At 64.8% G+C, this 27,899-nt stretch overlaps 1 protein-coding gene and 1 non-coding gene across 2 annotated transcripts in view; both read left to right on the forward strand.

The window, feature by feature from the left end:
* LRP1 (LDL receptor related protein 1) overlaps positions 1-27,868 on the forward strand; it is a 68,325-nt gene extending 40,457 nt beyond the window's left edge. The window contains 67 exon segments of the mRNA NM_205242.3: positions 169-414; positions 700-897; positions 1,279-1,483; positions 1,580-1,744; positions 1,857-2,101; positions 2,188-2,319; positions 2,420-2,647; positions 2,737-2,911; positions 3,455-3,549; positions 3,675-3,824; positions 4,034-4,174; positions 4,269-4,397; positions 5,203-5,334; positions 5,424-5,558; positions 5,634-5,763; positions 5,913-6,039; positions 6,254-6,405; positions 6,512-6,636; positions 6,728-7,099; positions 7,887-8,076; positions 8,179-8,383; positions 8,495-8,687; positions 9,358-9,483; positions 9,595-9,723; positions 10,126-10,245; positions 10,569-10,682; positions 10,784-10,933; positions 11,028-11,162; positions 11,515-11,631; positions 11,776-11,904; positions 11,999-12,121; positions 12,351-12,491; positions 12,574-12,761; positions 12,957-13,140; positions 13,258-13,343; positions 13,707-13,826; positions 13,910-14,097; positions 14,271-14,476; positions 14,687-14,875; positions 15,075-15,223; positions 15,935-16,028; positions 16,296-16,412; positions 16,506-16,625; positions 17,229-17,351; positions 17,662-17,787; positions 18,011-18,127; positions 19,483-19,589; positions 19,788-19,920; positions 20,401-20,520; positions 20,934-21,056; positions 21,261-21,404; positions 21,473-21,607; positions 21,825-21,944; positions 22,192-22,463; positions 22,549-22,727; positions 22,974-23,080; positions 23,259-23,375; positions 23,624-23,800; positions 24,449-24,589; positions 24,675-24,848; positions 24,923-25,084; positions 25,359-25,533; positions 25,744-25,848; positions 26,092-26,156; positions 26,293-26,380; positions 26,486-26,630; positions 26,959-27,868. Of these exon segments, the coding sequence (NP_990573.3) occupies positions 169-414; positions 700-897; positions 1,279-1,483; positions 1,580-1,744; positions 1,857-2,101; positions 2,188-2,319; positions 2,420-2,647; positions 2,737-2,911; positions 3,455-3,549; positions 3,675-3,824; positions 4,034-4,174; positions 4,269-4,397; positions 5,203-5,334; positions 5,424-5,558; positions 5,634-5,763; positions 5,913-6,039; positions 6,254-6,405; positions 6,512-6,636; positions 6,728-7,099; positions 7,887-8,076; positions 8,179-8,383; positions 8,495-8,687; positions 9,358-9,483; positions 9,595-9,723; positions 10,126-10,245; positions 10,569-10,682; positions 10,784-10,933; positions 11,028-11,162; positions 11,515-11,631; positions 11,776-11,904; positions 11,999-12,121; positions 12,351-12,491; positions 12,574-12,761; positions 12,957-13,140; positions 13,258-13,343; positions 13,707-13,826; positions 13,910-14,097; positions 14,271-14,476; positions 14,687-14,875; positions 15,075-15,223; positions 15,935-16,028; positions 16,296-16,412; positions 16,506-16,625; positions 17,229-17,351; positions 17,662-17,787; positions 18,011-18,127; positions 19,483-19,589; positions 19,788-19,920; positions 20,401-20,520; positions 20,934-21,056; positions 21,261-21,404; positions 21,473-21,607; positions 21,825-21,944; positions 22,192-22,463; positions 22,549-22,727; positions 22,974-23,080; positions 23,259-23,375; positions 23,624-23,800; positions 24,449-24,589; positions 24,675-24,848; positions 24,923-25,084; positions 25,359-25,533; positions 25,744-25,848; positions 26,092-26,156; positions 26,293-26,380; positions 26,486-26,630; positions 26,959-27,099 (10,091 nt within the window). The 3' untranslated portion in view covers positions 27,100-27,868.
* On the forward strand, positions 17,575-17,684 carry MIR6619 (microRNA 6619). Its single transcript, NR_105487.1, has one exon. It is a non-coding gene; the product is annotated as a microRNA 6619 (primary transcript).
* Positions 27,869-27,899: the final 31 nt, after the last annotated feature.

The raw sequence follows: 27,899 nt of genomic DNA on the forward strand, positions 1-27,899 counted from the left end.
ACAGAATGGAGCTGGGGTGCACAGGGATGGAGCTGGGGTGCACAGGGATGAAGTTGGGGTGCACAGGGATGAAGTTCAAGTGCACAGGGATGAAGTTCAAGTGCACAGGGATGGAGGTGACACACGCAGGGATGGAGCTGAGGCGCACATCCCATCCCCTCCCCGCAGATCAGTGCTCTCTGAACAACGGCGGCTGCAGCCACAACTGCACCGTGGCCCCCGGGGAGGGCATCGTGTGCTCCTGTCCCCTGGGTATGGAGCTGGGAGCGGACAACAAGACCTGCCAGATCCAGAGCTACTGCGCCAAGCACCTCAAGTGCAGCCAGAAGTGCGAGCAGGACAAGTACAACGTCAAGTGCTCGTGCTACGAGGGCTGGATGCTGGAGCCCGACGGCGAGAGCTGCCGCAGCCTCGGTGGGTGCCAGGGGTGGGCGTGAGGGGCTCGTGGCTTCACCCCCTCTGGGTGGCATTGATCCTGCAGCACCGAGCGGGACATGGGGGGATGGAAAGGCTTTGGGGCTTTGGGCTCCAGCGCTGTCAGCAGTACCAGGGGTCTGCTGCCTGCTGTGGGGCAGGGGGGATGTGGGGCAGGGGGGACGTGGGGCAGGGGGGATGTGGGGCAGGGGGTCCCCCACTGAGGGTCCGTCGGTCCCTCTGCTGCGCCCCCCTCCCCTTCTGAGCCCTCCCTGTGCTCCCCAGACCCTTTCAAACCGTTCATCATCTTCTCCAACCGCCACGAGATCCGTCGCATCGATCTGCACCGCGGGGATTACAGCGTCCTGGTGCCCGGGCTGCGCAACACCATCGCCTTGGACTTCCACCTCAACCAGAGCTCTCTGTACTGGACTGACGTGGTGGAGGACAAGATCTACAGGGGCAAACTGCTGGAGAACGGGGGTGCGTAGTCCCGGGGTGCTGCAGGGGTCAGGATAGGGCCCTGGGAATGAAGGGCTCTGCTGCAGCCCCACAGCTCCGGCCGTCATCCCCTTCTGCTCTCCAAAGCTGCTCGTTATGTAGGAGTTAATTAGCATTTCCCACCGCTTCCCTAATAGTAATTGCAGCCCAGCAGCTGGGAGCACAAAGCCCCGGGCCCCGACTCGTTGTGCTTTCTGATGCCTCACATGTGGGGCCGTTTCCCCCCGGGGTTCGGGGCCATAGGAGGGTGTAAATCTCAGACGTGTCCCCACCGCCCGCCCCCACTGAGCCCATTCAGGATGAGGGTGGGGTGGCTGTGGGGTGGTGCAGCCGGCCTCAGCCCCACTGCTGTGCGCCCCACAGCTCTGACCAGCTTCGAGGTGGTGATCCAGTACGGGTTGGCCACCCCGGAGGGCCTGGCGGTGGATTGGATCGCCGGCAACATCTACTGGGTGGAGAGCAACCTGGACCAGATCGAGGTGGCCAAGCTGGACGGCACCATGCGCACCACGCTGCTGGCGGGGGACATCGAGCACCCCCGCGCCATCGCCCTGGACCCCCGCTATGGGTGAGAGCTCCTCGCCCTCCTTGGGGCCGCGGGGGGGAGAGGGGGGATGGCGGTGCCGCTGCGTCCCCGCTGAGCGCTGCCCCGTTGTCCCCATAGGATCCTTTTCTGGACGGATTGGGACGCCAGCCTGCCCCGCATCGAGGCCGCCTCCATGAGCGGCGCGGGGCGGCGCACCATCCACAAGGAGACGGGCTCTGGGGGGTGGCCCAACGGGCTCACTGTGGACTACCTGGAGAAGCGCATCCTCTGGATTGACGCCAGGTGGGCTCGGATCCCCCCAACTCCATCCCCGCTCGCAGCCCGGGCTGCTGCTGTTGCTTTGGGTCCTGCTCTGTGCTGGCTCTCACCCCTCGGCCCCATCTCTTGGGCGCAGGTCGGACGCCATCTACTCAGCCCTGTACGACGGCACAGGGCACATCGAGGTGCTGCGGGGCCACGAGTACCTCTCACACCCCTTTGCTGTCACCCTCTACGGGGGGGAGGTGTACTGGACCGACTGGCGCACCAACACCTTGGCCAAGGCCAACAAATGGACGGGGCACAACGTGACGGTGGTGCAGAGGACCAACACGCAGCCCTTCGACCTGCAGGTGTACCACCCCTCCCGGCAGCCCCTGGGTGAGCCTCGTTGGGGGTCTGAGGGGGGGTTGAACGTCGGGGATGGGGGTCCTGGCGTTGCTGTGACCTCCCCATCCTCTCCGCAGCGCCCAACCCCTGCGAAGCCAACGGAGGCAAAGGGCCGTGCTCCCACCTCTGCCTCATCAACTACAACCGCACGCTGTCCTGCGCCTGCCCGCACCTCATGAAGCTGGATAAGGACAACACCACGTGTTACGGTGCGGCTGCGGGCGCTGTCAGGCGCTCAGCCCCCCCCTTTTCCCCCCCACCCCCCACCCCAGGGCTGAGGTCCCACCACGGCCCCCCCTCTTCCCGCAGAGTTCAAGAAGTTCCTGCTGTACGCACGGCAGATGGAGATCCGGGGGGTGGACATCGACAACCCCTACTACAACTACATCATCTCCTTCACCGTCCCCGACATCGACAACGTCACCGTGGTGGATTACGACGCCGTGGAGCAGCGCATCTATTGGTCTGATGTGCGCACGCAGACCATCAAAAGAGCCTTCATCAACGGCACCGGCGTGGAGACCGTCGTGTCTGCGGGTGGGCGCGGGGGAGCTGTGCCCATAGGGCAGCCCTTCACGGCCCCGCCAACCCCCGCTGACCTCCGTCCCCGTCCCGTTGCTTTTCAGACCTGCCCAACGCTCACGGCCTCTCTGTGGATTGGGTTTCCAGAAACCTCTTCTGGACCAGCTACGACACCAACAAGAAGCAGATCAACGTGGCCAGGCTGGACGGCTCCTTCAAGAACGCCGTGATCCAGGGGTTGGATAAACCCCACTGCCTGGTGGTGCACCCCCTCCATGGGTACGTGCCCCCCCCCCCCCCCCAACGTGGGCTCTGGGAGCGTCGCTGTGCCACGGTGGGCGCACGTGGGAGCGCGGCTGGCACAGCACACGTGTGTGGTGCAGGGAGCAGGTTGTGCACTGTGTGTGTCAGAGCGTGTGGGAGGTGTGAGGGGGGAGATGGGGTGCGGGGCGGTGCTTTGGGGGTGTGCAAGAAGGAGCAGGCTGCGTTCCGGTGCATGCGTGCATGAGGAGCGGGGTGCCAACACGTGTGCACCACGAGTGTGTGCCCTATGAGTGTGTGCGCGGAGCTGCAGCAGCGTGCATGGAGCTTTGCAGGGCCGGGCTGCAGGCGTGACCCACCTCCATCCCCAGGGATGGGGCCGTCAGCCTGCACCCATGGGTGCTGGGGATGGGGTGCTGAGTTGGGTGCTGGGCTGTAGGCTGGGTGTTGGGTGTTGGGTGCCGGGCTCTGGGCTGACACACACACACACACACACACACAGAGGTGGGCCGTCTCTGTGGGGCTCAGCCCCCCTCCCAGCTCACCGTTCCCTCACTGCAGGAAGCTCTACTGGACGGATGGGGACAACATCAGCGTGGCCAACATGGACGGCAGCAACCGCACGCTCCTCTTCACCAACCAGAGGGGCCCTGTTGGTATGGGTGTCCCCCTGCATCGCCCCGACCCGGGGGCTCCCATCTGCTCCGCCAGCACCGCCCTCCCCTCCTGATGGTGACAATCCCTGCGTGTCCTTTTGACGCCGCCGCTCCCTCGTCCCCAGGCCTGGCCATTGATTACCCCGAGAGCAAACTGTACTGGATCAGCTCCGGCAACGGCACCATCAACAGATGCAACCTGGATGGCAGCGATCTGGAGGTGATCGTGGCGGTCAAGAGCCAGCTGAGCAAGGCGACCGCGTTGGCCATCATGGGTGAGAGCTGTGGGGTGATGGGGTGCGGGGTCCTGGCCCTCCTCCTGGCCTTCCTCCCGGCCCTCCTCCCCGCCTGCTGCTGCTCCATGACGGTGGGCGCAGCCCCTTCCCTCCGTGCCGTCGCCTCAGAGCTGCGTGGAGCTGCGGCTCTGCTGCTGGGCGAGGAGGGGACGGGGAAAGCTGCTGCATGCTCCTAACCCTGCACGCAGGGGACAAGCTGTGGTGGGCTGACCAGGCGTCGGAGCGGATGGGGACCTGCAACAAGAAGGACGGCACGGAGGTGACGGTGCTGCGCAACAGCACCACGTTGGTGATGCACATGAAGGTGTACGACGAGAGCATCCAGCAGGGTGAGCGGCCGGCGGGGGCTGTGTGGAACGTGGGGGGGGGTCCTGGGGGGGCGCCCACCCTGCGTCACCCCTCACCCTTCGCCTCCCCATGCAGCCGGCAGCAACCCCTGCAGCGTGAACAACGGCGACTGCTCGCAGCTGTGCCTGCCCACCTCGGAGACCTCACGTTCCTGCATGTGCACCGCTGGGTACAGCCTGAAGAGCGGGCAGCAGTCCTGTGAGGGTGAGTGCCGCTGTGCCCCACGTGTGTGGGGCAGCACCAGGGCTCAGCGCCGCGTGGATGGGGCGATGGGGAGCGGAGTGGTGGTGGTGGTGGTGGCTTTGTGGCCCCCGAGGTCGCTGCGCAGCCCCAGCCCTGCAGCTGTGAACGGTCTCTCCCGGCTGCTCCCAAATCTCTGCCCCGTTTGCCACCGTCATCCTTGGAGAAAGGACAGCCCTCCCCCGTGGTGCTCAGTGCCAGCGCCTCTCAAAGGCTGTTTGTGTGCACGGTGTTCTGTCCTTTTGGCCGGAGTTACGGCACCATCTGGGTCAGGGCAGGGATGGAATAACAACACAGCCCTGGCCGCGGCGCAGCGCTCTGTGCCAGCGCTCAGCTGGAGGTGGGGGGGAGGGGGGGGCTGTGTCTGTCTGTCCCGGGCCCACAATGGGGTCGGCGCCCCATAAGGAGCTCTGGGGGTCAGCGCTGCTGCGTGAGGCCCTGAGCTGGGGGTGCAGTGCAGAGCTCTCTGGGTGCAGCCGTGGTCACGGAGTGAAGCCAGGAGGGGCTCTGCTGCCATTCTCTGCTGTGGTCTGAGGCCCCATCCCATCCCCGGCTGCGTCGGTTCTCGGTTTAGAGCGTGTTCTTCCCTTCCTGTACCCACAGCCGTCCCATCCTGCTTGTGGGAGGGCAGCTTTCCCCCTTCTGCTCACCCGCTTCTGAGCAGGCGGGGCTGTGAGCAGAGCAGAGGCACGAAGGACACACACCCGTCGGTGGGGGTCTGCCGGGGGGCCGTGCCCAGCGCTGCCCTCACTGCCCCCATGCGCTGCAGGCGTCGGCTCCTTCCTCCTCTACTCTGTCCACGAGGGGATCCGTGGCATTCCTTTGGACCCCAATGACAAATCAGACGCCCTCGTTCCGGTGTCGGGGACCTCTCTGGCCGTGGGGATCGACTTCCACGCAGGTGAGGTGTGGGCTGTGCCGTGGGGTTGTGGGTCGGGGAGGTTGGGGCAGCCCTGACAGCACTCACCGACGTGAGCCCTCTGCCCGTAGAGAACGACACCATCTATTGGGTGGACATGGGGCTGAGCACCATCAGCCGTGCCAAGAGGGATCAGACGTGGCGTGAGGATGTGGTCACCAACGGCATCGGGCGCGTGGAGGGCATTGCCGTGGATTGGATCGCGGGTGAGTGGGGTCTGCGTGGGGGGGGGGAGCAGTGGGATAACGGGGGGGGTGGGCGCTCACGGACCCTCTGTGCAGGAAACATCTACTGGACGGATCAGGGCTTTGATGTGATCGAGGTGGCCAGGCTGAACGGGTCCTTCCGCTACGTGGTCATCTCCCAGGGCTTGGACAAACCGCGGGCCATCACTGTGCACCCGGAGAAGGGGTGAGGAGATGCGCGTCGGTGGCATCCGGGGGGCGTGGGGGGGTTGGGGGGGGGGGGAGCTGCTGCCTGGGGAATGGCTTGAGGTCCTCCAGCCCCAGCAGGGGGTGCTGCCGAAGGGCGCTGTGGTCGCATTGCTGTGGTCCCTGTAGGTATCTGTTCTGGACGGAGTGGGGGCAGTACCCCCGCATCGAGCGGTCGCGCCTGGATGGCACCGAGCGGATGGTGCTGGTGAACGTCAGCATCAGTTGGCCCAACGGGATATCCGTCGACTATGAGGTGTGTGGTGGGGGGGCGAGGAGTGCGCACGGAGGGTGTGGGGCCTGCGGTGCTGGGAGCTGTGGGACCCCTCGGACCGCCCTCCGTCCGTCCACACAGCAGCCCACGGCTGCGCTCTGAGCCTCGGGATGGGGTGGGGGTGTGGGGCTGCCTCGGGGTCGGCCTCGTCTGCGCTCCGCCGGCTGCTGACTGGGATGGGTTCTCCTCTGCTCAGGACGGGAAGCTGTATTGGTGTGACGCGCGGACGGATAAGATTGAGCGCATCGACCTGGAGACGGGCGAGAACCGGGAGGTGGTGCTGTCCAGCAACAACATGGACATGTTCTCCGTCTCCGTCTTCGAGGACTACATTTACTGGAGCGACAGGTGGGGGTCCCCACGGCCGGCACCGCTGGGGGGGCTGATGGGGACCGGGCTCAGAGCCGAAGACCCGGCTGGGGCCGAGCCGCACCGTGACCGGACCCCATTGCAGGACTCATGCAAACGGCTCCATTAAGAGGGGCAGCAAAGACAACGCGACCGAGTCGGTGTCCCTGCGGACGGGCATCGGCGTGCAGCTCAAAGACATCAAAGTCTTCAACCGCGCGCGGCAGAAGGGTGCGTGGGGCCGAGTGCCTGGGGTGGGGTGGGGGGTGATTGGGGGGCGCTGCTCCCTCGGGGCAGTGCTCTGAGCACCCCGTCCATGCAGGCACCAACGTCTGCGCTCAGAACAACGGCGGCTGCCAGCAGCTGTGTCTGTTCCGCGGCGGCGGGCGGCGGACGTGCGCCTGCGCCCACGGGATGCTGTCTGAGGACGGCGTCAGCTGCCGCGACTACGACGGCTACCTGCTGTACTCCGAGCGCACCATCCTGAAGAGCATCCACCTGTCGGATGAGAACAACCTCAACGCCCCCATCAAACCCTTCGAGGACGCCGAGCACATGAAGAACGTCATCGCTTTGGCCTTCGATTACCGCTACGGCACCAAAGGCAGCAACCGCATCTTCTACAGCGACATCCACTTCGGGAACATCCAGCAGATCAACGACGACGGCACGGGGCGCAGAACCATCGTTGAGAGTGAGCATCCTCAGGGGCTCCCCAGCCCCCCCAGCCCCCCCACCCCCCTGCCTCCCCAGCTCCCACGTGCGTTGCCCGCCTTCCCCCTCTCTCGGTTCACCTCGGAGTTGGCCTTGGTGATCTCCTTGGCTCCCTCCCAGCACGGGATGTTCTGGGACTCTTTGGTGCCCAGGGCTGTTTGGAGCGACGTTTGCTGAGCTCAGCTGGGAATTCTCACCCTCCTCTGTGGCAGAGGGCCTCGGATGCCAGCAGCGCTCGCTGTGCTCCCCCCGGCTCGGGAGGCGCATCACGAGGCTCGGCCGTGCACGTAGCTGTGCTCTGCTCTGCAAACACACGCTGCAGATCTGGGATCTGCTCTGCGTTTGCGCTTCGTGGCCGGGCTGAGCCGTGGGGGCCGAGCAGACCTCGCAGCCCAACCCTCACCTCCAGCCCTCGCTTTGTGCTTGGTCGGTTTCCTTGGCTCCTGTGGCTGTTGCTCTGCATCGCCAGGGAGAACCTCCAGCGAGGGCTATAAACGCTCTCCCTAATGAGCGTGTTTACATTTGGCACTCGAGGTGGCTTTTATTACTGAGACCAGGAGAGCAGGTTCCATCTCTCACTGCTGCTTCATTAAAGCTTCTGTTGATCGTTAATGGGGAGGAGGGCTGGGTGTGCAGCTCGGCTTCCCGGCCGAGGAGCTGGAAGGAAGGGTTTCCACGCTCTGCCATCGTTGCGTCCCCTCAGAACGGAACCCCCCCTTAAGCTTCGGGCCCGGAGCTGCTCACCCCTTCCCATCCTCTCCCTGCAGACGTGGGCTCGGTGGAGGGCTTGGCGTACCACCGCGGCTGGGACACGCTGTACTGGACGAGCTACACCACCTCCACCATCACCCGCCACACCGTGGACCAGAGCCGGCTGGGGGCCTTCGAGAGGGAAACGGTGATCACCATGTCGGGGGACGACCACCCGCGGGCCTTTGTGCTCGACGAGTGCCAGAAGTGAGTGGAGGAGGGGGGCTGCATTGGGCCGCCGCGTTGCTGGCGGGGAGGTGGGGGTCGCGGTGGCACCATGCACCCCTCCCCGCATCCCTTCCCTTCCAGCCTGATGTTCTGGACCAACTGGAACGAGCAGCATCCCAGCATCATGCGTGCCACCCTGTCCGGTGCCAACGTCCTCATCATCATCGACCAGGACATCCGCACGCCCAACGGGTTGGCCATCGACCACAGGGCTGAGAAGATCTATTTCTCTGATGCCACGCTGGATAAGATCGAGCGCTGCGAATACGACGGGTCCCATCGCCACGTGAGTGGGGGAGAGCGGTTCTGTGGGGCAGGCAGTGTGTGGGGCAGGCAGTGCGTGGGGCTGTCCCACAGCCGGGATGCTCTGTGCTCATGGCTCGCCAACATCCTGCAGGTGATCCTGAAGTCGGAGCCCGTGCACCCTTTTGGCCTGGCTGTTTACGGCGATTACATCTTCTGGACGGATTGGGTGCGCCGCGCCGTGCAGAGGGCCAACAAATACGTGGGCACTGACATGAAGCTGCTGCGCGTTGACATCCCCCAGCAGCCCATGGGCATCATTGCTGTGGCCAACGACACCGACAGCTGTAAGGACGCCTTGCAGAGAACGTCCCACCGTCCTTCCTTCCTGCCCTGCAGCTGTTCCTTGGGGTCATCCCAATCCCCTGGGGTCATCCCAGTCCCTTGGGGTCATCCTAATCCCCTTGGGGTCATCCCAGTCCCTTGGGGTCATCCCAGTCCCTTGGGGTCATCCTAATCCCCTGGGGTCATCCTAATCCCCTGGGGTCATCCCAGTCCCTTGGGGTCATCCCAATCCCTTGGGGGTCATCCCAGTCCCTTGGGGGTCATCCTAGTCCCTTGGGGTCATCCCAGTCCTTTGGGGGTCATCCCAATCCCTTGGGGTCATCCCAGTCCCTTGGGGGTCATCCTAGTCCCTTGGGGTCATCCCAGTCCCTTGGGGGTCATCCTAATCCCCTGGGGTCATCCCAGTCCCTTGGGGTCATCCCAATCCCCTGGGGTCATCCTAATCCCCTGGGGTCATCCCAGTCCCTTGGGGACACTCAAGCTCTGTAGGCTGAAGAGAGAGAATTCCCCCCATTTGTGCTCCTGCTGAGCTCTGGGGAGGACGGACCCCCCCCCCAAACCCACTCATCCCCCCACTGAAGTGCCTGGGGAGGGTCCCGTGCCTCCCCTCCCCCCTCCAGGAAGGACTCAGGGGAAGGGCTGCTGAGTGGGACCGCTGTGTGTCTCTCCCAGGTGAGCTGTCCCCGTGCAGGGTGAACAACGGCGGCTGCCAGGACCTGTGCCTGCTCACCCCCAAAGGACACGTCAACTGCTCCTGCCGCGGCGAGCGCGTGCTGCAGGAGGATTTCACCTGCAAAGGTGGAGGGGAGGTGGAAGCTGACAGCCGGCAGGAGGGGATGGGGTGGGGGAGGAGAAGGGGGGCTCCGCTCCTCCCGGCGGCGGCGCTGACCCTCCTTGCACCCCTCGCAGCTCTGAACTCCACCTGCAATGTGCACGACGAGTTCGAGTGCGGCAACGGAGACTGCATCGACTTCAGCCGGACGTGCGACGGCGTGGTGCACTGCAAGGACAAGTCGGACGAGAAGCAGTCCTACTGCAGTAAGGTTCCTCCTCCTGCTGCTTTGCTCGTCCCACGCGTGCGTCCCGCTGGGCTCCTGGCTGCTGGGCTCCTGCTCGCGTCCCTCCGCTGCTCCCCGCCCCTCTTTGCCCCCATTGCTGGGAGCAGCCGGGCTGCGAGGGCTGCAGAGCTGCCCTGATTCTGGAGAACGGGGCACCCCTGAGCAGTCCCGGTGGGGTTTTGAGGCGCCCTCACCCTACAGCAGCCCCCGCTTTGCAGCTGGGGAGGATCTCTGCTGCAAAAAGCCGAGCCGAAATCCAGGAATGCATTTCCTCACCCCGCTTGTGCAGTTTCCCCTCTGCTGAAGGGTCCCGCGCTGCTGGCAAACCCCCAACGCTCACAGCCCCCCATCCCTCCCCCCCCTCCCCATCCTTCTCTCGCAGGCAGCCGTAAATGCAAGAAGGGTTTCCTGCACTGCATGAACGGGCGCTGCGTCGCCAGCCGCTTCTGGTGCAACGGCGTGGACGACTGCGGGGACAACTCGGACGAAGTGCCGTGCAACAGTGAGCGATGGCCGCCCGCCAGGCTGCTGTCAGCCGCCTGGGATGGGGACAGAGGGGCTGGGAAAGGGGTTACCTTCAGCTCGACGGGAGGGCTGAGCGCGGAGTCAAGGTCTAAAGGGGTCGTGCTGCACGTGCAGTGCGCTGCTGGCATGCATGGAGCGGAGAGGGAGGGCTCTGCAGGCAGCAGAGCAGCGCTCAGAGCCTGGAAGTCAGGGCTGGGGGTGCAACGGGGGGATGGGATGGCAGCGTGCGGTATCACTGCGGGAAGGGGGGGGGGGTTTGTGGGTGCCGGGACCCCCACCCGACCTCACCCCTCGTTGCAGAAACCAGCTGCGCCGCCACCGAGTTCCGCTGCCGCGACGGGAGCTGCATTGGGAACTCGAGTCGTTGCAATCAGTTCATCGACTGCGAGGACGCCTCGGATGAGATGAACTGCAGTGAGTGCCCCGCATGCATCCCCCCCACCCCACTCCCCATCCCCCTCTGACCACCGTGTGTCAGAGCTGCAGCCCTCAGCTCACGCTGCGCCTCCTCGCAGCCGCCACCGACTGCAGCAGTTACTTCAAGCTGGGGGTGAAGGGCACCACGTTCCAGAAGTGTGAGCACACGTCCCTGTGCTACGCGCCCAGCTGGGTGTGCGACGGGGCCAACGACTGCGGGGATTACTCAGACGAGCGCAACTGCCCCGGTGAGAGCGTTGGGCGGCCCTTTGGACACCCCCATATTGGGGCCGGGGGGGGGTCCACGGTGCTGTTCTCACGGCCGTTTTCTTCCCACCCCAGGTGGGAGGAAGCCCAAATGCCCGGCCAACTACTTTGCCTGTCCCAGCGGGCGCTGCATCCCCATGACGTGGACCTGCGACAAAGAGGACGACTGCGAGAACGGGGAGGATGAGACGCACTGCAGTGAGCGGCAGGGTGGGGACAGCTCGGGGCGTAGCGGGGGGAGAGAGCTGAGGGGCCCCTCCTCCGAGATCCCGCGGCCGGGGAGCAGCCCTGGGTGCTCGTAGCGCTCCTATTGCACGAGCGTGGACCCCTCCCTGTGAGCAGAGCGGGTGCACATCCGTTTGCCAGCACTTCCATGCGCCCGCGGCCACTTTAGGGGTGCTTGCTTACGGCTCTCGGGGTTACTTCTCATGTCCCAACCTCCCAGACTGAAACCATCCCAGCTCCATCCCGGGGTCCCGCGTCTCTCCTCCCCCCCCCGCCCCCCCCCCAGCACGGTGCAGGGCTGCCGCCCCAGCTCTGAGCCCCTCCTCTCCCCTCCCAGACAAGTTCTGCTACCCCGTGCAGTTCGAATGCAACAACCACCGCTGCATCTCCAAGCTGTGGGTGTGCGACGGGGCTGACGACTGCGGGGACGGCTCTGACGAGGACAGCCGCTGCCGTGAGTGCTGCAGCCCCACTCCTCCCCCCGCCACCCCCCTGCCCTCCTGCATTCTGCCCTATGGGGCTCCCTGGAGCACGAGGGCGCCTGGCCTGGAGCTCAGCCTCTCCGTGGGCGGCTCTTCCCCCGCGATCCCTTCTCCAGGGCTGACCACGTGCAGCACGGGGTCCTTCCAGTGCCCGGGGACGTACGTCTGTGTGCCGGAGCGCTGGCTCTGCGATGGGGACAAGGACTGTGCTGATGGGGCTGATGAGACCCTCGCTGCCGGCTGCTGTGAGTCCCACAGGGGGATGAGGATGGGGTGGGGGGGGGGGTTGTTGGGGGGAGGATATGGGGAGCTGGGACTGAGCACACTGCACCGTCACAGTGTACAACAACACCTGCGACGAGAGGGAGTTCATGTGTGGGAACCGACAGTGCATTCCCAAACACTTCGTCTGCGACCACGACGACGACTGCGGCGATGGCTCCGATGAGTCCCCGGAGTGCGGTGGGTGCAGAGGGGGGGGGAGGTCAGTTTGGGGGGTGGGAGGGGGTCAGTTTTGGGGGAGGGGGGGGGGTGAGCAGAGGGAGCACTGCAGGAGAGCACCCTCTGTGCGCACGGGCACTGCGCGCTGCTTGGGGAGCCCAGAGGTGTCCGTGGAGCCCTCTTTGCCTGCTGGTCCGTGGGGGGGCTGTGGGGGGTTGGTGGCCGTGCCAATGCTGTCTGTCTCTTGCAGAGTACCCGACCTGCGGCCCCCACGAGTTCCGCTGTGCCAACGGCCGCTGCCTCAGCAACAGTCAGTGGGAGTGCGATGGGGAGTTTGATTGCCACGACCACTCGGATGAGGCGCCCAAGAACCCGCGCTGCAGCAGCCCAGGTGCCTGCAGGGCTGCGGTTGGCTCCGGGCTGTGGGGCTGCCCCACTGCTGGCGCTGACGGCTGCCTCTCACCCCTCTGCAGAGAGCAAATGCAACGATTCCTTCTTCATGTGCAAGAACGGGAAGTGCATCCCGGAGGCTCTGCTGTGCGACAACAACAACGACTGCGCCGACGGCTCCGATGAACTCAACTGCTTCATCAACGAGTGCCTCAACAAGAAGCTGAGCGGCTGCTCCCAGGAGTGTGAGGACCTCAAGATCGGGTACAAGGTAGGGACCCTCCGGAGCGATGCTGCTGTGCATCCCAGCCCTCCTGGCAGCAGCGCTGCTCCCACTCCGTGCTGCGCCGTGCGCGCTGCTCTCAGCCCGTGCCTGCACGTGCAGCTCTCTCCTCCTCCTGCCTGCATGCACCCACCTCTCCCACGGGTGCCCATCCGTGTCTGACATCCCCGATGCCTCCTGCAGTGCAGATGCCGTCCCGGGTTCAGGCTGAAGGACGACGGGAAGACGTGCATCGACATCGACGAGTGCTCCACCACCTACCCCTGCAGCCAGAAGTGCATCAACACCCTGGGGAGCTACAAGTGCCTGTGCATAGAGGGCTACAAGCTCAAACCCGACAACCCCACCAGCTGTAAGGCTGTCACGGGTGAGTGGGGTCTGAGGTGGGGGTGCTGCTGGTGCTGCGGCCCCTGGCGGTGCTCTGCGTGCTGTGGGGAGGGCCCACGGTGCGGGTCCTGACCCCTCTTCTGATCCCTCCGTGCAGACGAAGAGCCCTTCCTCATCTTTGCCAATCGGTACTACCTGCGGAAGCTCAACCTGGACGGCTCCAACTACACTCTGCTCAAGCAGGTGTGGGGCAGGACGGGAGCACCGGCCTGACGGGTGGGGTCTGCAGCTGGGGGGGGGTCCAGCATGCACAAAGCCTCCCAGCATGAGGGTCTGGGAGGGGCTGGGCTCACAGCTTCCTATGCACACAGTGGGCTCTGTGTAAATGAGCTCTATGACTCCGCACGAGATCCTATGCAAACCCTTCTGTAGGGACCCCGGCAGGTCAGGGTCTGCACTGCAGTTGTGGCTGCTTTCACCTTCACCACTGCAGGGACTGGAGGGGCTGCTGGGGGCTCGCTGCTCTTGTGAACCCCCCATCCCCCCCCCACCACCGACCCTACAGCAGCAACTGAAACCGTTTGGCTGCTTCCCTCTTCCTCCCAGGGTCTGAACAACGCCGTGGCTCTGGATTTTGACTACCGGGAGCAGATGATCTACTGGACCGACGTCACCACGCAGGGCAGCATGATCCGCCGCATGCACATCAACGGCAGCAACGTCCAGGTGGGGGTCGGGGACGGCTGGGGGGGGGGTGGGAGGGGGGCTGATGCCCTCACGGTCCCAACGTGTGGGGTTTCTCTCTGCAGGTTCTGCACCGCACCGGGCTCAGCAACCCCGACGGGCTGGCGGTGGACTGGGTGGGGGGCAACCTGTACTGGTGTGACAAAGGGAGGGACACCATCGAGGTGTCGAAGCTGAACGGAGCGTACCGAACTGTGCTGGTGAATTCGGGGCTGCGGGAGCCCCGGGCGCTGGTGGTGGATGTGCAGAATGGGTGAGAGCCTCTGGGATGTGGTCAGGATGGGGCTGGAGGTCCTCTGTTATGCTGGGGGGGGGGGCGGGGGGGTGATCCTACCCCCCCCCTCACACCCTGCAGGACACCCAGCAGGTCGTGTGCGTGCTTTGGGCTGGGCTCAGCCCCGCTCTGCTCTTCCGTTGCCTTCCCAGTTACCTGTACTGGACAGACTGGGGAGACCACTCGCTGATTGGGAAGATTGGTATGGATGGCACCAACCGCAGCGTCATCGTCGACACCAAAATAACGTGGCCCAACGGCCTCACGCTCGACTACATCAACAGTCGCATCTATTGGGCCGATGCCCGGGAGGACTACATCGAGTTTGCCAGCCTGGACGGCTCCAACAGACACACAGGTGAGAGCTGAGCGGCCCTTCTGGGCCATGGTGGGGTGCTGAGGTTGGGAGCTGGAGCCTGGGTTTGGGGTGGGATCCCCAGTGCCGGCTCCCAGCAGAGCTGACCCCGATGTTGAGAGCGGGTTGGGGGTCTGGGGGCTGCCCCTTGCCGAGGGGACCCTCACTGGTGTGGGTCTGGACCCTTGCTGAGCTGCCCTCTCCCCCACGCAGTGCTGAGCCAGGACATCCCGCACATCTTTGCCCTCACCCTCTTTGAGGATTATATTTACTGGACCGACTGGGAGACCAAATCCATCAACCGAGCCCACAAAACCACGGGTGCCAACAAAACGCTGCTGATCAGCACTCTGCACCGCCCCATGGACATCCACATCTACCACCCGTACCGGCAGCCCGACGGTGAGCCAGGGGGGGCTCTGAGGAGCAGTGCAGGAGGGGCGGCGCTGAGCGCACGGTGCCAATAGGGTCTGGGGGTGCCGGGCAGGGAGGAGGGGGGTGCGGAGGCGGAGGCGTGCTGTGAGCGGGGACCTGAGGCTGGGGGCCAAGCCACGGCCCTCCCCCTGGGTCTGACTCGGCTCCGTCCCTCTCGCTTTCCCAGTTCCCAACCACCCCTGTAAGACCAACAACGCCGGCTGCAGCAACCTCTGCCTCCTGTCTCCGGGTGGGGGGCACAAGTGTGCGTGTCCCACCAACTTCTACTTGGGCAGCGATGGCAAAACCTGCGTGTCCAACTGCACGGCCAGCCAGGTAACGCTCCACGTGCATGCACTGTTCCTGCATGGCTTTGCTGTGCTCCAGCATGCTGTGGCTCCGTGCAAGCACCGGTGCGGGTGCGGTGCATTGGGCTGCGGTGCATTGGGCTGCGGTGCATTGGGCTGCGGTGCATTGGGCTGTGGTGCATTGCATTGGGCTGCGGTGCATTGCATTGGGCTGCGGTGCATTGGGCTGCGGTGCATTGGGCTGCGGTGCATTGGGCTGCAGTGCATTGCATTGGGCTGTGGTGCATTGGGCTGTGGTGCATTGGGCTGCGGTGCATTGGGCTGTGGTGCATTGGGCTGCAGTGCATTGCATTGGGCTGTGGTGCATTGGGCTGCGGTGCATTGGGCTGCGGTGCATTGGGCTGCGGTGCATTGGGCTGCGGTGCATTGGGCTGCGGTGCATTGGGCTGTGGTGCATTGGGCTGTGGTGCTGGCAACGCCTCCCTCCTGTGGCACTTTGCAGCACGTGCAGACTGTGGCTGTGGGGTGCAGCTTTGGGGTGCCGCTGCCCTCCCCGTAGCCCAGAGGTGGGACCCGGGGTTAGTGCAGGTCGGGGCGCTGAGGTACCGGAGCGTGTGGGATGGGACAGCGTGGAGGTCAGAGCCCTTTGCAGGGGGGGGGGGGTTCCTTGGGGTCTGCCCTTCGCATCTGGGGTCCCCTTCGGAGCTGCCCTCATGGATTTGTTCTCGGTCTGTTGCAGTTTGTCTGCAAGAACGACAAATGCATCCCTTTCTGGTGGAAATGCGACACAGAGGACGACTGCGGGGACCGTTCCGATGAGCCCGAGGACTGCCGTGAGTGCTCCGAAAGCTCTGCTGCTCTGCCCAGGGGACAGCGCTGCTGAAGGGGGGGGGTCACCCCGTTGCAGCTCAGTGCTGGACTTGGTCTTCCCAGCCGGGGCTGTTGCCCCATGGAAGTCGGCAGCCTTCCACTGCCCCTTTGCAGCCAGCAGGGTTCTGATTGCTGAGCCCTCGCTGAGGACCCCGAAGGAGGGAGGTTAAGGTTTGCTCTGGAAGCGTTTCCCAGAGCAGACGTTTCACCCCGTCCTCCTCTCCCCACAGCTGAGTTCAAGTGCAGACCGGGGCAGTTCCAGTGCTCCACCGGGATCTGCACCAACCCGGCCTTCATCTGTGACGGAGACAACGACTGCCAGGACAACTCGGACGAGGCCAACTGTGGTGGGTTCCCCCCTCTCCTCGTGGCCCTCAAACCCCAGCGGGGCTCCGGCAGCCCCAGAAAGCACCATTCCGACGGTGCCGCCTCCTTGGCAGATATCCACGTGTGCCTGCCCAGTCAGTTCAAATGCACCAACACCAACCGCTGCATCCCCGGCATCTTCCGCTGCAACGGTCAGGACAACTGCGGGGATGGAGAGGACGAGAAGGACTGCCGTGAGTGGGCTGGGATGGGGACAGTGTGGGAGGGAGGAGCTCTGTGTCTTCGGGTATTGCCTTCGCCCTCTGCTCTCTGGGGTTGGAGCTTTCTCCTTACCCCGCTCTGCTCGGAGCTTTGTCCCCCCCCGTCTTTGTCCCGCTGTGTCCTGGTAGAACCTGCAATCCCTGCGTCCCTCGGAGTGGCAGGTTTCGTATTTGCTGCAGCTCTGCACTGAGCCTTCTGCACAGCTGGGGGAGCTCGTCTGTCCTTCACCCTGCCTCCCTGGGCTGCCCAGAGCAGCAGACAGCGGAGCCTTCTGGGGCTTTGCTCCCCTTCCTTCTTCTGCACGTGGCCACCAAGCGTGCCTGCTGCGATGCCCATTGCAGCTCAGTGCTGTACTTCGTCTTCCCAGCCGGGGCTGTTGCCCCATGCAAGTCAGCAGCCTTCCGCTGCCCCTTTGCAGCCAGCAGGGAGCATTGTTCTGATCGCTGAGCCCTCGTTGAGGACCCCACAGAGGGGGAAGGAGGGAGGGTTAAGGTTTGGTGGGGCGGTGTTGTGGGGTGGGGGCTGGCAGAGCCCTGCCTGCCTGCTGCCTCCCCTGACTCCTTCTCCCCCCGCAGCGGAGGTGACGTGTGCCCCCAACCAGTTCCAGTGCGCCATCACCAAGCGCTGCATCCCCCGCGTTTGGGTGTGCGACCGCGACAACGACTGCGTGGACGGCTCTGATGAACCCGCCAACTGCAGTAAGGATCCTTCACGGGGGGGTGGGGGGGGGGTCGGGAGGGGGGAATGCAGCCCCTGGGGGCTCCGCTGCGGCAGCGACGTGTGTGGGTCTGCCCGTGGGAACTGAGTCCCCGCTCGGTCCCTGCGGATCTGCCGGCGTTGGAGGCTGCAGGCGGTGCGGCTCTGCCTGGATCTGTGCTTCGGTGGTGCTCCTCCTGGATCCCCCCTCCTTCAGCTGCAGGGGCAAAGCGCTGGGGAGCCCCGAGGAGAAGTGACGGAGCAGTGCCAATGCCCCCCTCCCCGCATTGACGTCCGTTTATTTCTCCCCAGCACAAATGACGTGTGGCGTGGATGAGTTCCGCTGCAAGGACTCGGGAAGGTGCATCCCAGCACGCTGGAAGTGCGATGGGGAGGATGACTGCGGGGATGGGTCTGATGAGCCCAAGGAGGAATGCGGTGAGTGAGGGCTGGGGGTGAGGGGGTGAGCCCCGAGGCTCTCCAGTGTTCCCCCATCCCCAAAGGCAGCGCCGCTCTGGGTGCTGCGGGACGTCTGCTCCTCCTCCTGAGGCCTCCTGGATGTGGGAGGGCGGTGAGCAGCTCTTCCTGCTCCGCTGCGTGGCTCCTGCTCACACCTGCTGCGTGGGCGATGCTGATGCACGCCTGTCTCCATCCCTCCCAGACGAACGCACCTGCGAGCCCTACCAGTTCCGCTGCAAGAACAACCGCTGCGTGCCGGGCCGCTGGCAGTGCGACTACGACAACGACTGCGGGGACAACTCGGACGAGGAGAGCTGCAGTACGTGCTGCCCTCCCACCCCCACTAACCCGCGGGCTCAGAGCAGAGGGGACGCTGAGGCTCCCCCGCAGCCCTCCAGCTGCTGGCGGCCCAACTCTGCACGGGGTGGGGGGCGTTGGGCCGGCTGGGGCTGATGCTTGGGAGCAGCGCTCTGCCCTTGGGCAGAAGCTCCGCAGGTTCGATTGGTCCCACCGACTCCAGGAGCTCGTGGCTGCTCCGGGGTGAGGCCAGAAGCGGTGACAGATGAGAGGGATGGGCAGCAGTGCCCTCCCAGCACCTGCAGGGCTCGCGGATGTCACCGCGGTGGAGCAGGGCACGCTGCGGAGCAGCTCGGCTTTACGCCAGCACCTTGCACTTTGGCTCCAGCTCGGCAGGCGGTGCCCTTCGAGGTGCTTTGGCCGAGGCTGTGCAAACGCATCGCCTCTGGGAGGGGGCTGAGGTCTGTCTGGAACGAGCTGGACCCGAGTCACAAACCTGGACCTGGACCAGGTGTGCAGAAGGATGGCTGGCTTGGAGAAGCAGTGGCAGAAGCTGCTGCCCCTTAATGAGCTGCCGCTCGTTAGCGGAGCTGCGCCAGCACTGTCCTTTGGAGCAGCGGGGACTGGGATGATGCGTGGCCAATGTGATCCTTGGGGTGGTGGCGGTGGTGGCCAGGACCCCCGTCCCCTCCCTGCTGCCCTGGGACGGCGCTGGGGCTGGCAGATAGCCCTGCAGACGCAGCCCCTCCTGTGCCAGCCCGGTCGCCCACGCATCTCTGTCTCCCTGCAGCTTCCAGAGTGTGAATTTTTTCTTTTCTGTTGTTTTCATGTCGTGTTTTTGAGTTCGTGCCATTTCACTTCATCTTATGTTTTTTTCCATTTTCACACTGTCGTTATGGGGCGCTCAGAGGTAGGTTCCTGCCAAAATCTTTTAATTCCATGTGTACAATCTCTTTAAAATAAATGAAGACGTTAAGTTCCAAGTGAGGGCAGAGGGGCTGGGACCGGACCAACCCCGGTGGATTTGCAGAGCAGCAGCAGCAGCATCTCCTCCGCAGTCAGGACGGGTCCAGCTCTGCTCCCCAGCACCACCAGGGCCCACGCATGGCTCAGTTCTAGCCCCGCAACCTGTGACCCTCTGACACTCTGACTGTACCCCCTGTGCTCCCAAACACCCCCTGTTGGCTTCTGCTCTCCCAGCGTTTGCCTGGTGCGTCCTGCACCTCTGGGCGGGGGGGGGCTCAGCCCCATTCCCCAGCTGTGCGCCCACGCTGTCCCCAGTGCCGTGGGATGCAAACGTCAGTCAGGCTGTGCTGTCTGCCCCGAGGCTGCCGCTCTTGCTGCCGTGCTCAGGGCTGCCCTGTGCTCTGTCCCCAGCACCCCGGCCCTGCTCGGAGAGCGAGTTCTCGTGTGCCAATGGCCGCTGCATCGCCGGTCGGTGGAAGTGCGATGGGGACCACGACTGCGCAGACGGATCTGATGAGGTACGGCGCCGGGGAGGGGAGCAGCACCCCGTCCTGCCCTCAGGTGGTGGTGGGGACCCCTCACCCCAGTGCCCGCCCCTGGATGAGGCTGCGAGGAGCTGGGGTTTAGGACCCAGCCCTGTCCCCCATTATGGGGCAGGAAACGACCGCAGCCTGGGCTGTACCTGCTGACCACCATCCCTGGGTCTTTCCCTGCAGAAAGACTGCATACCCCGCTGTGAGTTCGACCAGTACCAGTGCAAGAATGGGCACTGCATCCCCATGCGCTGGCGCTGCGATGCCGATGCTGACTGCATGGACGGCACTGACGAGGAAGACTGCGGGACCGGAGGTAACAGCAGCGCCGGGGTCACCAGCTGTTCTGGGGATGGGGCTGAGCATCAGAGCAGCACCTGGGCCTGGCAGGCTGGCTGTGGCCTATCTCAGGCCTAACTCAGGCCTACCTGACTTGGGCCTAGCTGCGGCCTTACTTGGGCCGAGATACGGCCTTACTTGGGCCTACCTGTGGCCTAACTTGGGCCTACTTGTGGCCTACCTGTTGCCTAATTTGGGCCTACCGGGGGCCTAGCTCGGGCCTACCTGGGGCCTAACTTGGGCCTACCTGGGGCCTAGCTCGGGCCTACCAGTGGCCTACCTGCTGCCTAACTTGGGCCTACCTGGGGCCTAGCTGCGGCCTGACTCAGGCCTAGCTGTGACCTAACTCAGGCCTACCTGCGGCCTAACTCGGGCCTAGCTGTGACCTAACTTGGGCCTACCTGCAGCCTGATTGCGGCCTAACTGAGGCCTAACAATCTTCCCTGCACTGCCACAGTGCGCACCTGCCCCCTGGACGAATTCCAGTGCAACAACACGCTGTGCAAACCGCTGGCCTGGAAATGTGATGGAGAGGACGACTGCGGGGACAACTCGGATGAAAACCCCGAGGAGTGCTGTGAGTGACGCTGCCTCCCTGCTCCTGGTGGTTACCACCGTGGCCCCGCCAGGCGCAGGAAGGAGGCAGGGCCGGGGCCTGCTGGCTGCCACAGGCGCAACTAAAAGATGAGGCCCCTCTGCTCCGCGGGGCAGAGGGGCTCCTCTCGAGAGTGGCCTCGCAGATGGGTGGGCGTGGGGCTGGGGCTGGGGTTTAGGACAAGGCTGGTGGGGCAGAGAGGCCGTGCCTTGCTGTGGTGCCAGCAGCGGGTGATTGTCTGCTTCAGTCTCTTTGCTTTAGTCTCTGGAGCCCGCTCACGTCTGTGGGACTCCCTGGGATCGGGCAGAGGCCGAGCAGCGGCTCGTGACCAGCGTGACAGTCTGGCCATGGCGTCTCCTTTCACCGTCACCGTTTGTTTCTGTTTGCTGGTGCAGTGAAATTCCAGTGTCCCCCCAACAGACCGTTCCGCTGCAAGAACGACCGGGTATGTCTGTGGATCGGTCGACAGTGCGATGGCATTGACAACTGTGGAGACAACACCGATGAGAAGGACTGCGGTGAGTGCAGACCAGGCTGGCTGCCAGCCTTGGGCCGTTCCCTGCGGGGTGCTGGGCTTGGCTTCGCCCCCCTGCTCCTTCCCCAGAGTTGGGGGCAGCTGCTGGCACTGCAGGGCCCTCCCCAGGCTGCTCTCCCCTTGCTACACGCATGGGGCCGGGCACCCAGGGCCCCAGGGCGTCACAGTGCTGCCCGTACTTCCACAGAGTCCCCCACGGCCAAGCCCAAAAGCTGCAGCCAGGACAAGAATGAGTTCCTGTGCGAGAACAAGAAGTGCATCAGCGCCAACCTCCGCTGTAACTTCTTCGACGACTGCGGGGACGGCTCTGATGAGAAGTCCTGCTCTCATGGTGGGTGTGAGCAGGGGGCTGGGGGGCGCTGGGTGGCCGTGTGGGTGCTGACTTATCTCCCACCACAGAGCACAAGTCGTATGACTGCATGACCAACACCACCATGTGCGGAGATGAGGCCCAGTGCATCCAGGCACAGTCCTCCACGTACTGCACGTGCCGCAGAGGCTTCCAGAAGGTGCCGGACAAGAATTCCTGTCAAGGTACTTCCTGCTGCTGAGGGTCATTTTTATGGCTGCTTTTCACCCTTAGGGTGCATCTTTGTGTCCGTAGAGCAGCTGGGGTGTCGGGAATGGTGTCCTCAGGGCACAGATGTGGGGCCTGGGGGGCGGTGGGGGTTCTGTGCCCTGCGAATGCGGACCCAGGGCTGAGCCTGGAGACACCCCCTGGGCTCCCTGACCCCATCTCCCCTCTGCCCAGATGTCAACGAGTGCCTGCGCTTCGGGACCTGCTCCCAGCTCTGCAACAACACCAAGGGCTCCCATGTCTGCAGCTGCGCCAAGAACTTCATGAAGACTGACAACATGTGCAAGGCGGAAGGTCGGGAGGGGGTGTGGGTGTGCACAAACCCTGAGCGTGCCGTGCCTTGCTGCAGGACTCGGCTCCTCATTCCTCCTCCTCACCCTTCGCTCTGCCCATCCTAATGGGATGCTGGCCCTGGCCCTGTCAGTGTGTCCCATCCATCTGTCCCTCCCCAGCCCAAAGGGACGCCGAGCACCCGGTCCCGTGCTGTGGAGCCTGGCTGACTGCGGCTCCCCGGGCATCACTAACAACTCCTCCCCTGCAGGTTCGGAGCACCAGATCCTCTATATTGCGGACGACAACAAGATCCGGAGCATGTACCCCTTCAACCCCAACTCAGCCTACGAGCCGGCCTTCCAGGGCGACGAGAACGTGCGCATCGATGCCATGGACATCTACGTCAAGGGCAACAAGATCTACTGGACCAACTGGCACACGGGCAGGATCTCGTACTGCGAGCTGCCCGCCTCCTCCGCTGCCTCCACCGCCTCCAACCGCAACCGGCGTCAGATCGACGGCGGCGTCACCCACCTGAACGTGAGCTGAACGGGGTGGGAGGCGCGCAGTGGGGCGGGCGGCCCTGACCCTCCGGCCCTGACCCTCCTCCTGCTGCCCTCCCCAGATCTCCGGGCTGAAGATGCCGCGGGGTATCGCTGTTGATTGGGTCGCTGGGAACATCTACTGGACAGACTCGGGGCGGGATGTCATCGAGGTGGCGCAGATGAAAGGCGAGAATCGCAAGACGCTGATCTCGGGCATGATTGATGAGCCACATGCCATTGTGGTTGATCCACTTAGGGGGTGAGACTCGAGCCCTTTCCCTCTTACCCTCTATCCTGCCCTCACCCGGCTTCCTTACCAACAAACCCTTCCATGGTGGAAGCTCCCTGTGCCCCAGGGACGCACTCTTTGTCAGGGTGGGAGGTATCTGAGGTCGGCTCACCCCGCTAGGATGGTGCTGGGAGAAGGCTGAGGGTTTCTCCTCTGCTGGGGTGTGGGGCTGTCCTGCTCGTCCCCTTCTTACTGCCCTGCCCATGTCCTTTGCAGGACGATGTACTGGTCAGACTGGGGCAATCACCCCAAGATCGAGACGGCCGCGATGGACGGGACGCTGCGCGAGACGCTGGTGCAAGACAACATCCAATGGCCAACAGGTGAACGGGGGGGCACAGGGGGTGCCAGTGACGTGCGGCGGGAGGGACACGGCCGGCTCATGCTTGGGAAGCTCAGCTTGGCTGTGGGTAGGGCAGGGCGGGGTGGGGGTGGCTGTGCTGCTCAGCGGGGGTTTGGGGTGGGCTTTGAGCCCCCCTCTCACGGCTGTGCGTGCACCAGGCCTGGCTGTGGACTACCACAATGAGCGGCTGTACTGGGCTGACGCCAAGCTGTCCGTCATCGGCAGCATCCGGCTCAACGGCACCGACCCCGTCGTGGCCATCGACAACAAGAAGGGTGAGCAGAGCGCCGTGGGGGGGGGGGGGGAGGGGGGGGGGGGCAGCAGGGAGGAGGTCGGCCTGTCCAGGGGTGACACCCCGGGTTCCGGGTTGGGTCCCACCTCCTCTTTCAGGATGGGAGACCTCAGTCCACCACCCACCTGCAGCCTCTCCTCAGCCCTGCCCATGGCAGCGCCCGGCTGGCCGTGCTGCCCGCCCCCGTGCCGCCTCTGCCTGAGCTCACCGTTCCCCTCCTCACTTTCCCAGGGCTGAGCCATCCTTTCAGCATCGACATCTTCGAGGATTACATCTACGGTGTCACCTACATCAACAACCGCATCTTCAAGATCCACAAATTCGGGCACAAATCCGTCACCAACCTCACGTCCGGCCTCAACCACGCCACCGACGTGGTGCTCTACCACCAGTACAAGCAGCCGGAGGGTGAGTGCTGGCCTTGGGCCCCCTGCTTCTGGGGGAAGGCATCCGGACCTCTCCTATGGGGAAAGGTTGGGCAAACCAGGCTTGTTTAGCTTGGAAAAGAGCTTGGAGAAGAGAAGGCCATGGGGAGACCTCATGGTGACCTCCCAGTACTGGAAGGGAGCGTAGAAACAGGAGGGGAACGGCTGTTTGTGAGGGTGGATGGTGATAGGATGGGGGGAGTGGTTTTAAGCTGAGACAGGGGAGGTTTGGGTTGGATGTTAGGAGGAAGTTTTTCACCCAGAGGGTGGTGACGCACTGAACAGGTTGCCCAAGGAGGTGTGGATGCCCCATCCCTGCAGGCATTCCAGGCCAGGCTGGATGTGGCTCTGGGCAGCCTGGGCTGCTGGTTGGCGACCCTGCACATAGCAGGGGGTTGGAACTGATGGGCACTGTGGTCCTTTGCAACCCAGGCCATCCTATGGTTCTAACCTGGTGTGGTGGAAGGGCTGAGGGGAGCAGAGGGGGCCGAGGCAAGCTGGGGGCGTGGGGGGCTCACGTGGGGATGGGGCGCGATGGGAAGCTGCCGGCTGCTGACCCAAAGGCACCGGGCGCTGTGGGGCTGGGACAGCTGTGGGTGCCGCACTCAGCGCCGTCCCTTCTCCCCGGCAGTGACCAACCCCTGTGACCGCAAGAAGTGTGAGTGGCTCTGCCTGCTGAGCCCCAGCGGCCCCGTCTGCACCTGCCCCAACGGCAAGCGCCTGGACAACGGCACCTGCGTGCTCATCCCCTCCCCCACCGCCTCCGCCGTCGGTGGGTGCCCCGGGGGTGACGAGGAGGAATGTTGGGGGGGGGGGTTTGCGTGGCACAGCCCCGCTCACCTCCCACCCAACCGCAGTGCCCACCACCGACACGTGCGACCTGGTGTGCCTGAATGGAGGCAGCTGCTTCCTGAACGCCCGCAAGCAGGCCAAGTGCCGCTGCCAGCCGCGCTACAACGGGGAGAGGTGCCAGATCAACCAGTGCTCAGATTACTGCCAGAACGGGGGGCTGTGCACCGCCTCCCCATCCGGTGAGCCCCTCGGGGTGGGGTGGGGGGTGTGGGGGGGGTACGCGGAGCGGGGCTCTGACGGCTCTCATTCCCAGGTATGCCCACCTGCCGCTGCCCCACCGGCTTCACGGGGTCCCGGTGTGACCAGCAGGTGTGCACCAACTACTGCCACAACAACGGCAGCTGCACGGTGAACCAGGGCAACCAGCCCAACTGCCGCTGCCCACCCACCTTCATCGGGGACCGCTGCCAGTACCGTGAGTGGGGGCGGCCCGGGGGGGGTGGGGGGGGGATGAGGGGAGAAGGGGGGTCCTACAGCTGGGGAGGACTCGGTGCAGGTTGGGTGCCGAGGATGGACCTGCGGGTGGCCAACAGCTGACCGTGGGCTGAGCAATGCAGCCAAGAAAAGCAATGGCACCCTGGGGAGGGGGGGGGGCATTGCACAGAGCGTGGCCAGGAGGGGGGGGAGGAGGGGAGGGGGGGGGGTTGTTTCCCCTTCTGCCCCCACGCTGAGCTCTCTGTGCCCCACAGAGCAATGCTTCAACTACTGCGAGAACAACGGCGTGTGCCAGATGAGCAGGGATGGCGTCAAGCAGTGCCGCTGCCCACCGCAGTTCGAGGGCGCGCAGTGCCAGGACAACAAATGCTCCCGGTGCCAGGAGGGCAAATGCAACATCAACAGGCAGAGCGGGGACGTGTCCTGCATGTACGTACCGCGGTGATGGGCAGGAAGGAGGGGGGGGGCGCAGGGATGGGAAGGTGGGGGGTGAGGGGGGGTGGGGACCCACAGGGCGCCGTTTGGTGCAGTGGGGTCCCAGGGCTGGCGTGGGGTTGGCATTGGGAGCAGGAGGGGCTTTTGGGGGGGGCTGTGTGGGGCGCCCCTGGGTGTCCGTGCACTGAGCTGGGCGCCCCACAGCTGTCCCGACGGCAAGATTGCACCCAGCTGCCTGACCTGCGACAGCTACTGCCTGAACGGCGGCACCTGCTCCATCAGCGACAAGACACAGCTGCCTGAGTGCCTGTAAGCGGGGGGGGGCTGCAGGGGGGGTGGGGGGGGGGCTGCGGGGGGGCCCCCTGTGCCAAGCCGGGGGGAGACGCCTCGTGCCCCGCAGGCAATGCTGACAGCCCCCGATCTGTGTCATCCCCCCCCCCCCCCCCCGTACCAGTCTGTGCCCCCTCCCACCACCACTCCGTGCCCCCCCTCTCCCCCCCCCCCGCATGCCCTCCTGCCCCCTCTAACCCCCGGCTCTCCCCGTGCTCTCAGGTGCCCTCTGGAGGTGACGGGGATGCGCTGTGAGGAGTTCATCGTGGGCGAGCAGCAGAGCGGCCGTACGTCCGGGGGGGGGTCGGGGGGGTCGGAGGGGGGGGGGGGTCGGGATGTGGCTCTGCAGCAGAAGCCAGGATTGAGCCCTACGCCCCCCCACCCCCCCGCTGAGCGCTCTGACCCTCAGCCCTTATGCTGCAGGCACCGCCTCCATCGTCATCCCCATCCTGCTGCTGCTGCTGCTGCTGGCCGTGGTGGCCTTTGCGTGGTACAAGTGGAGGATTAAAGGGTAAGGGGGCGGGGGGGGAGATGGAACTCGTGTGTGTTGGGGAGAGGGGGGGGGATCTCCCCTATGGTGCCGCCCCCCCTGACCCCATTCTTTGCCCCCACGCAGCGCCAAGGGCTTCCAGCACCAACGGATGACCAACGGGGCCATGAATGTGGAGATTGGGAACCCCACCTATAAGATGTACGAAGGGGAACCCGACGACGACGTGGGGGAGCTGCTGGATGCTGACTTCACGCTGGACCCTGACAAGGTGGGGCCGGGGGGGGGGCGGGGGGGGGGTCCTATATGTGGGGGTGATGTGGTTGGGTGCTGAGCTGCTGGGTGGGGGCTCCTGCAGTGGGCAGGAATGGGGCCGGGGGGCACCGCTGGGGGCTCCATGCAGACACAGCGCCGGTGGTGGGGAGGTTGGGGGGGGGGGGGGGACGGTGGAAATGACCCTTTATGGACAGCCAGCGCCGTCACTGCACGCACAGAGCTATGGGGCAGAGCCCCCCCCGCTTCGCCGTTGCCCCCCCTCAGGGCTGCGAGCCCCCCGACCTCACACGTGTGTGTTGTGTCCCCCCCCCCCCCACCCACAGCCCACCAACTTCACCAACCCGGTGTACGCCACGCTGTATATGGGCGCTCACAGCAGCAGGAACTCCTTGGCCAGCACCGATGAGAAGCGGGAGCTGCTGGCGCGGGGGGCGGACGACGACCTGACCGACCCCCTGGCATAGTGGGGGGGGGGGCGAAGAGGGGGGGAGGTGGGGGGGGGTGGGAGGGGGGAGCAGGCAGAGGATGGGGGAGAGAGGGGGGGGTGTGGGGGGGGGGGTGTGGGGGGGGGGCCGGGGGGGGTGCAGAGAGCCACTGTATAAATGTACAAATGAAGGATTATTACTTTTCTATGTGAGCAGTATTATTACCTGTATATTCCCTCTCTCACGGCTTTGGTTTCTTTGAGGTTTCTCGCCATCGGGGACCCCCCCCCATAACCCCCCCATAACCCCCCCATATCCCCCACCCCCCCCATTTTCCCCTCCCCCCCCCATCAGCGTTGGGGGGGCAGCGGCTTCTCCCCCGGTGGGGGCCGGCAGCAATGGGGGGTGAGGCTGTAGGGGGGGGGGGGGGGGTTCAGCTCCCCTCCATGCCCCCCCCATCCCACAGGTTGCCCCCCCCCCAATTCCCTGCCCCCCCTCAGCTGTTACAGGAGGATGAGGACGGAGCCCCCACCCCATTACAGGGGGTCGTCCCCCCCCCCCCCCCCCAACCTTGCACATTTTTTAACAGGAGAAACAACTCCGCCCCCCCCCCCCCCCCCCCCCCCCGACCTCGCTTTTATAGTAGAACTCAATACACGCATGTGGGGGGGGGGGCGGTTTGGGGGGGGGGGGGACCCCCATCCTTTTCATGTTGGGGGGGGGGGGGAAACGTTTTAATAATTTTTGCTGGATTACTTTGCAACTAAACAGAAGCGATATTGTTATAAATAAAGTTTGTAAAAACCGAGCGGGGGGTCCTCATTTTGGGGGGGGGGGGG

This window comes from Gallus gallus, chromosome 34, assembly GCF_016699485.2.
Source record: "Gallus gallus isolate bGalGal1 chromosome 34, bGalGal1.mat.broiler.GRCg7b, whole genome shotgun sequence".
Taxonomy (NCBI): Eukaryota; Metazoa; Chordata; class Aves; order Galliformes; family Phasianidae; genus Gallus; species Gallus gallus.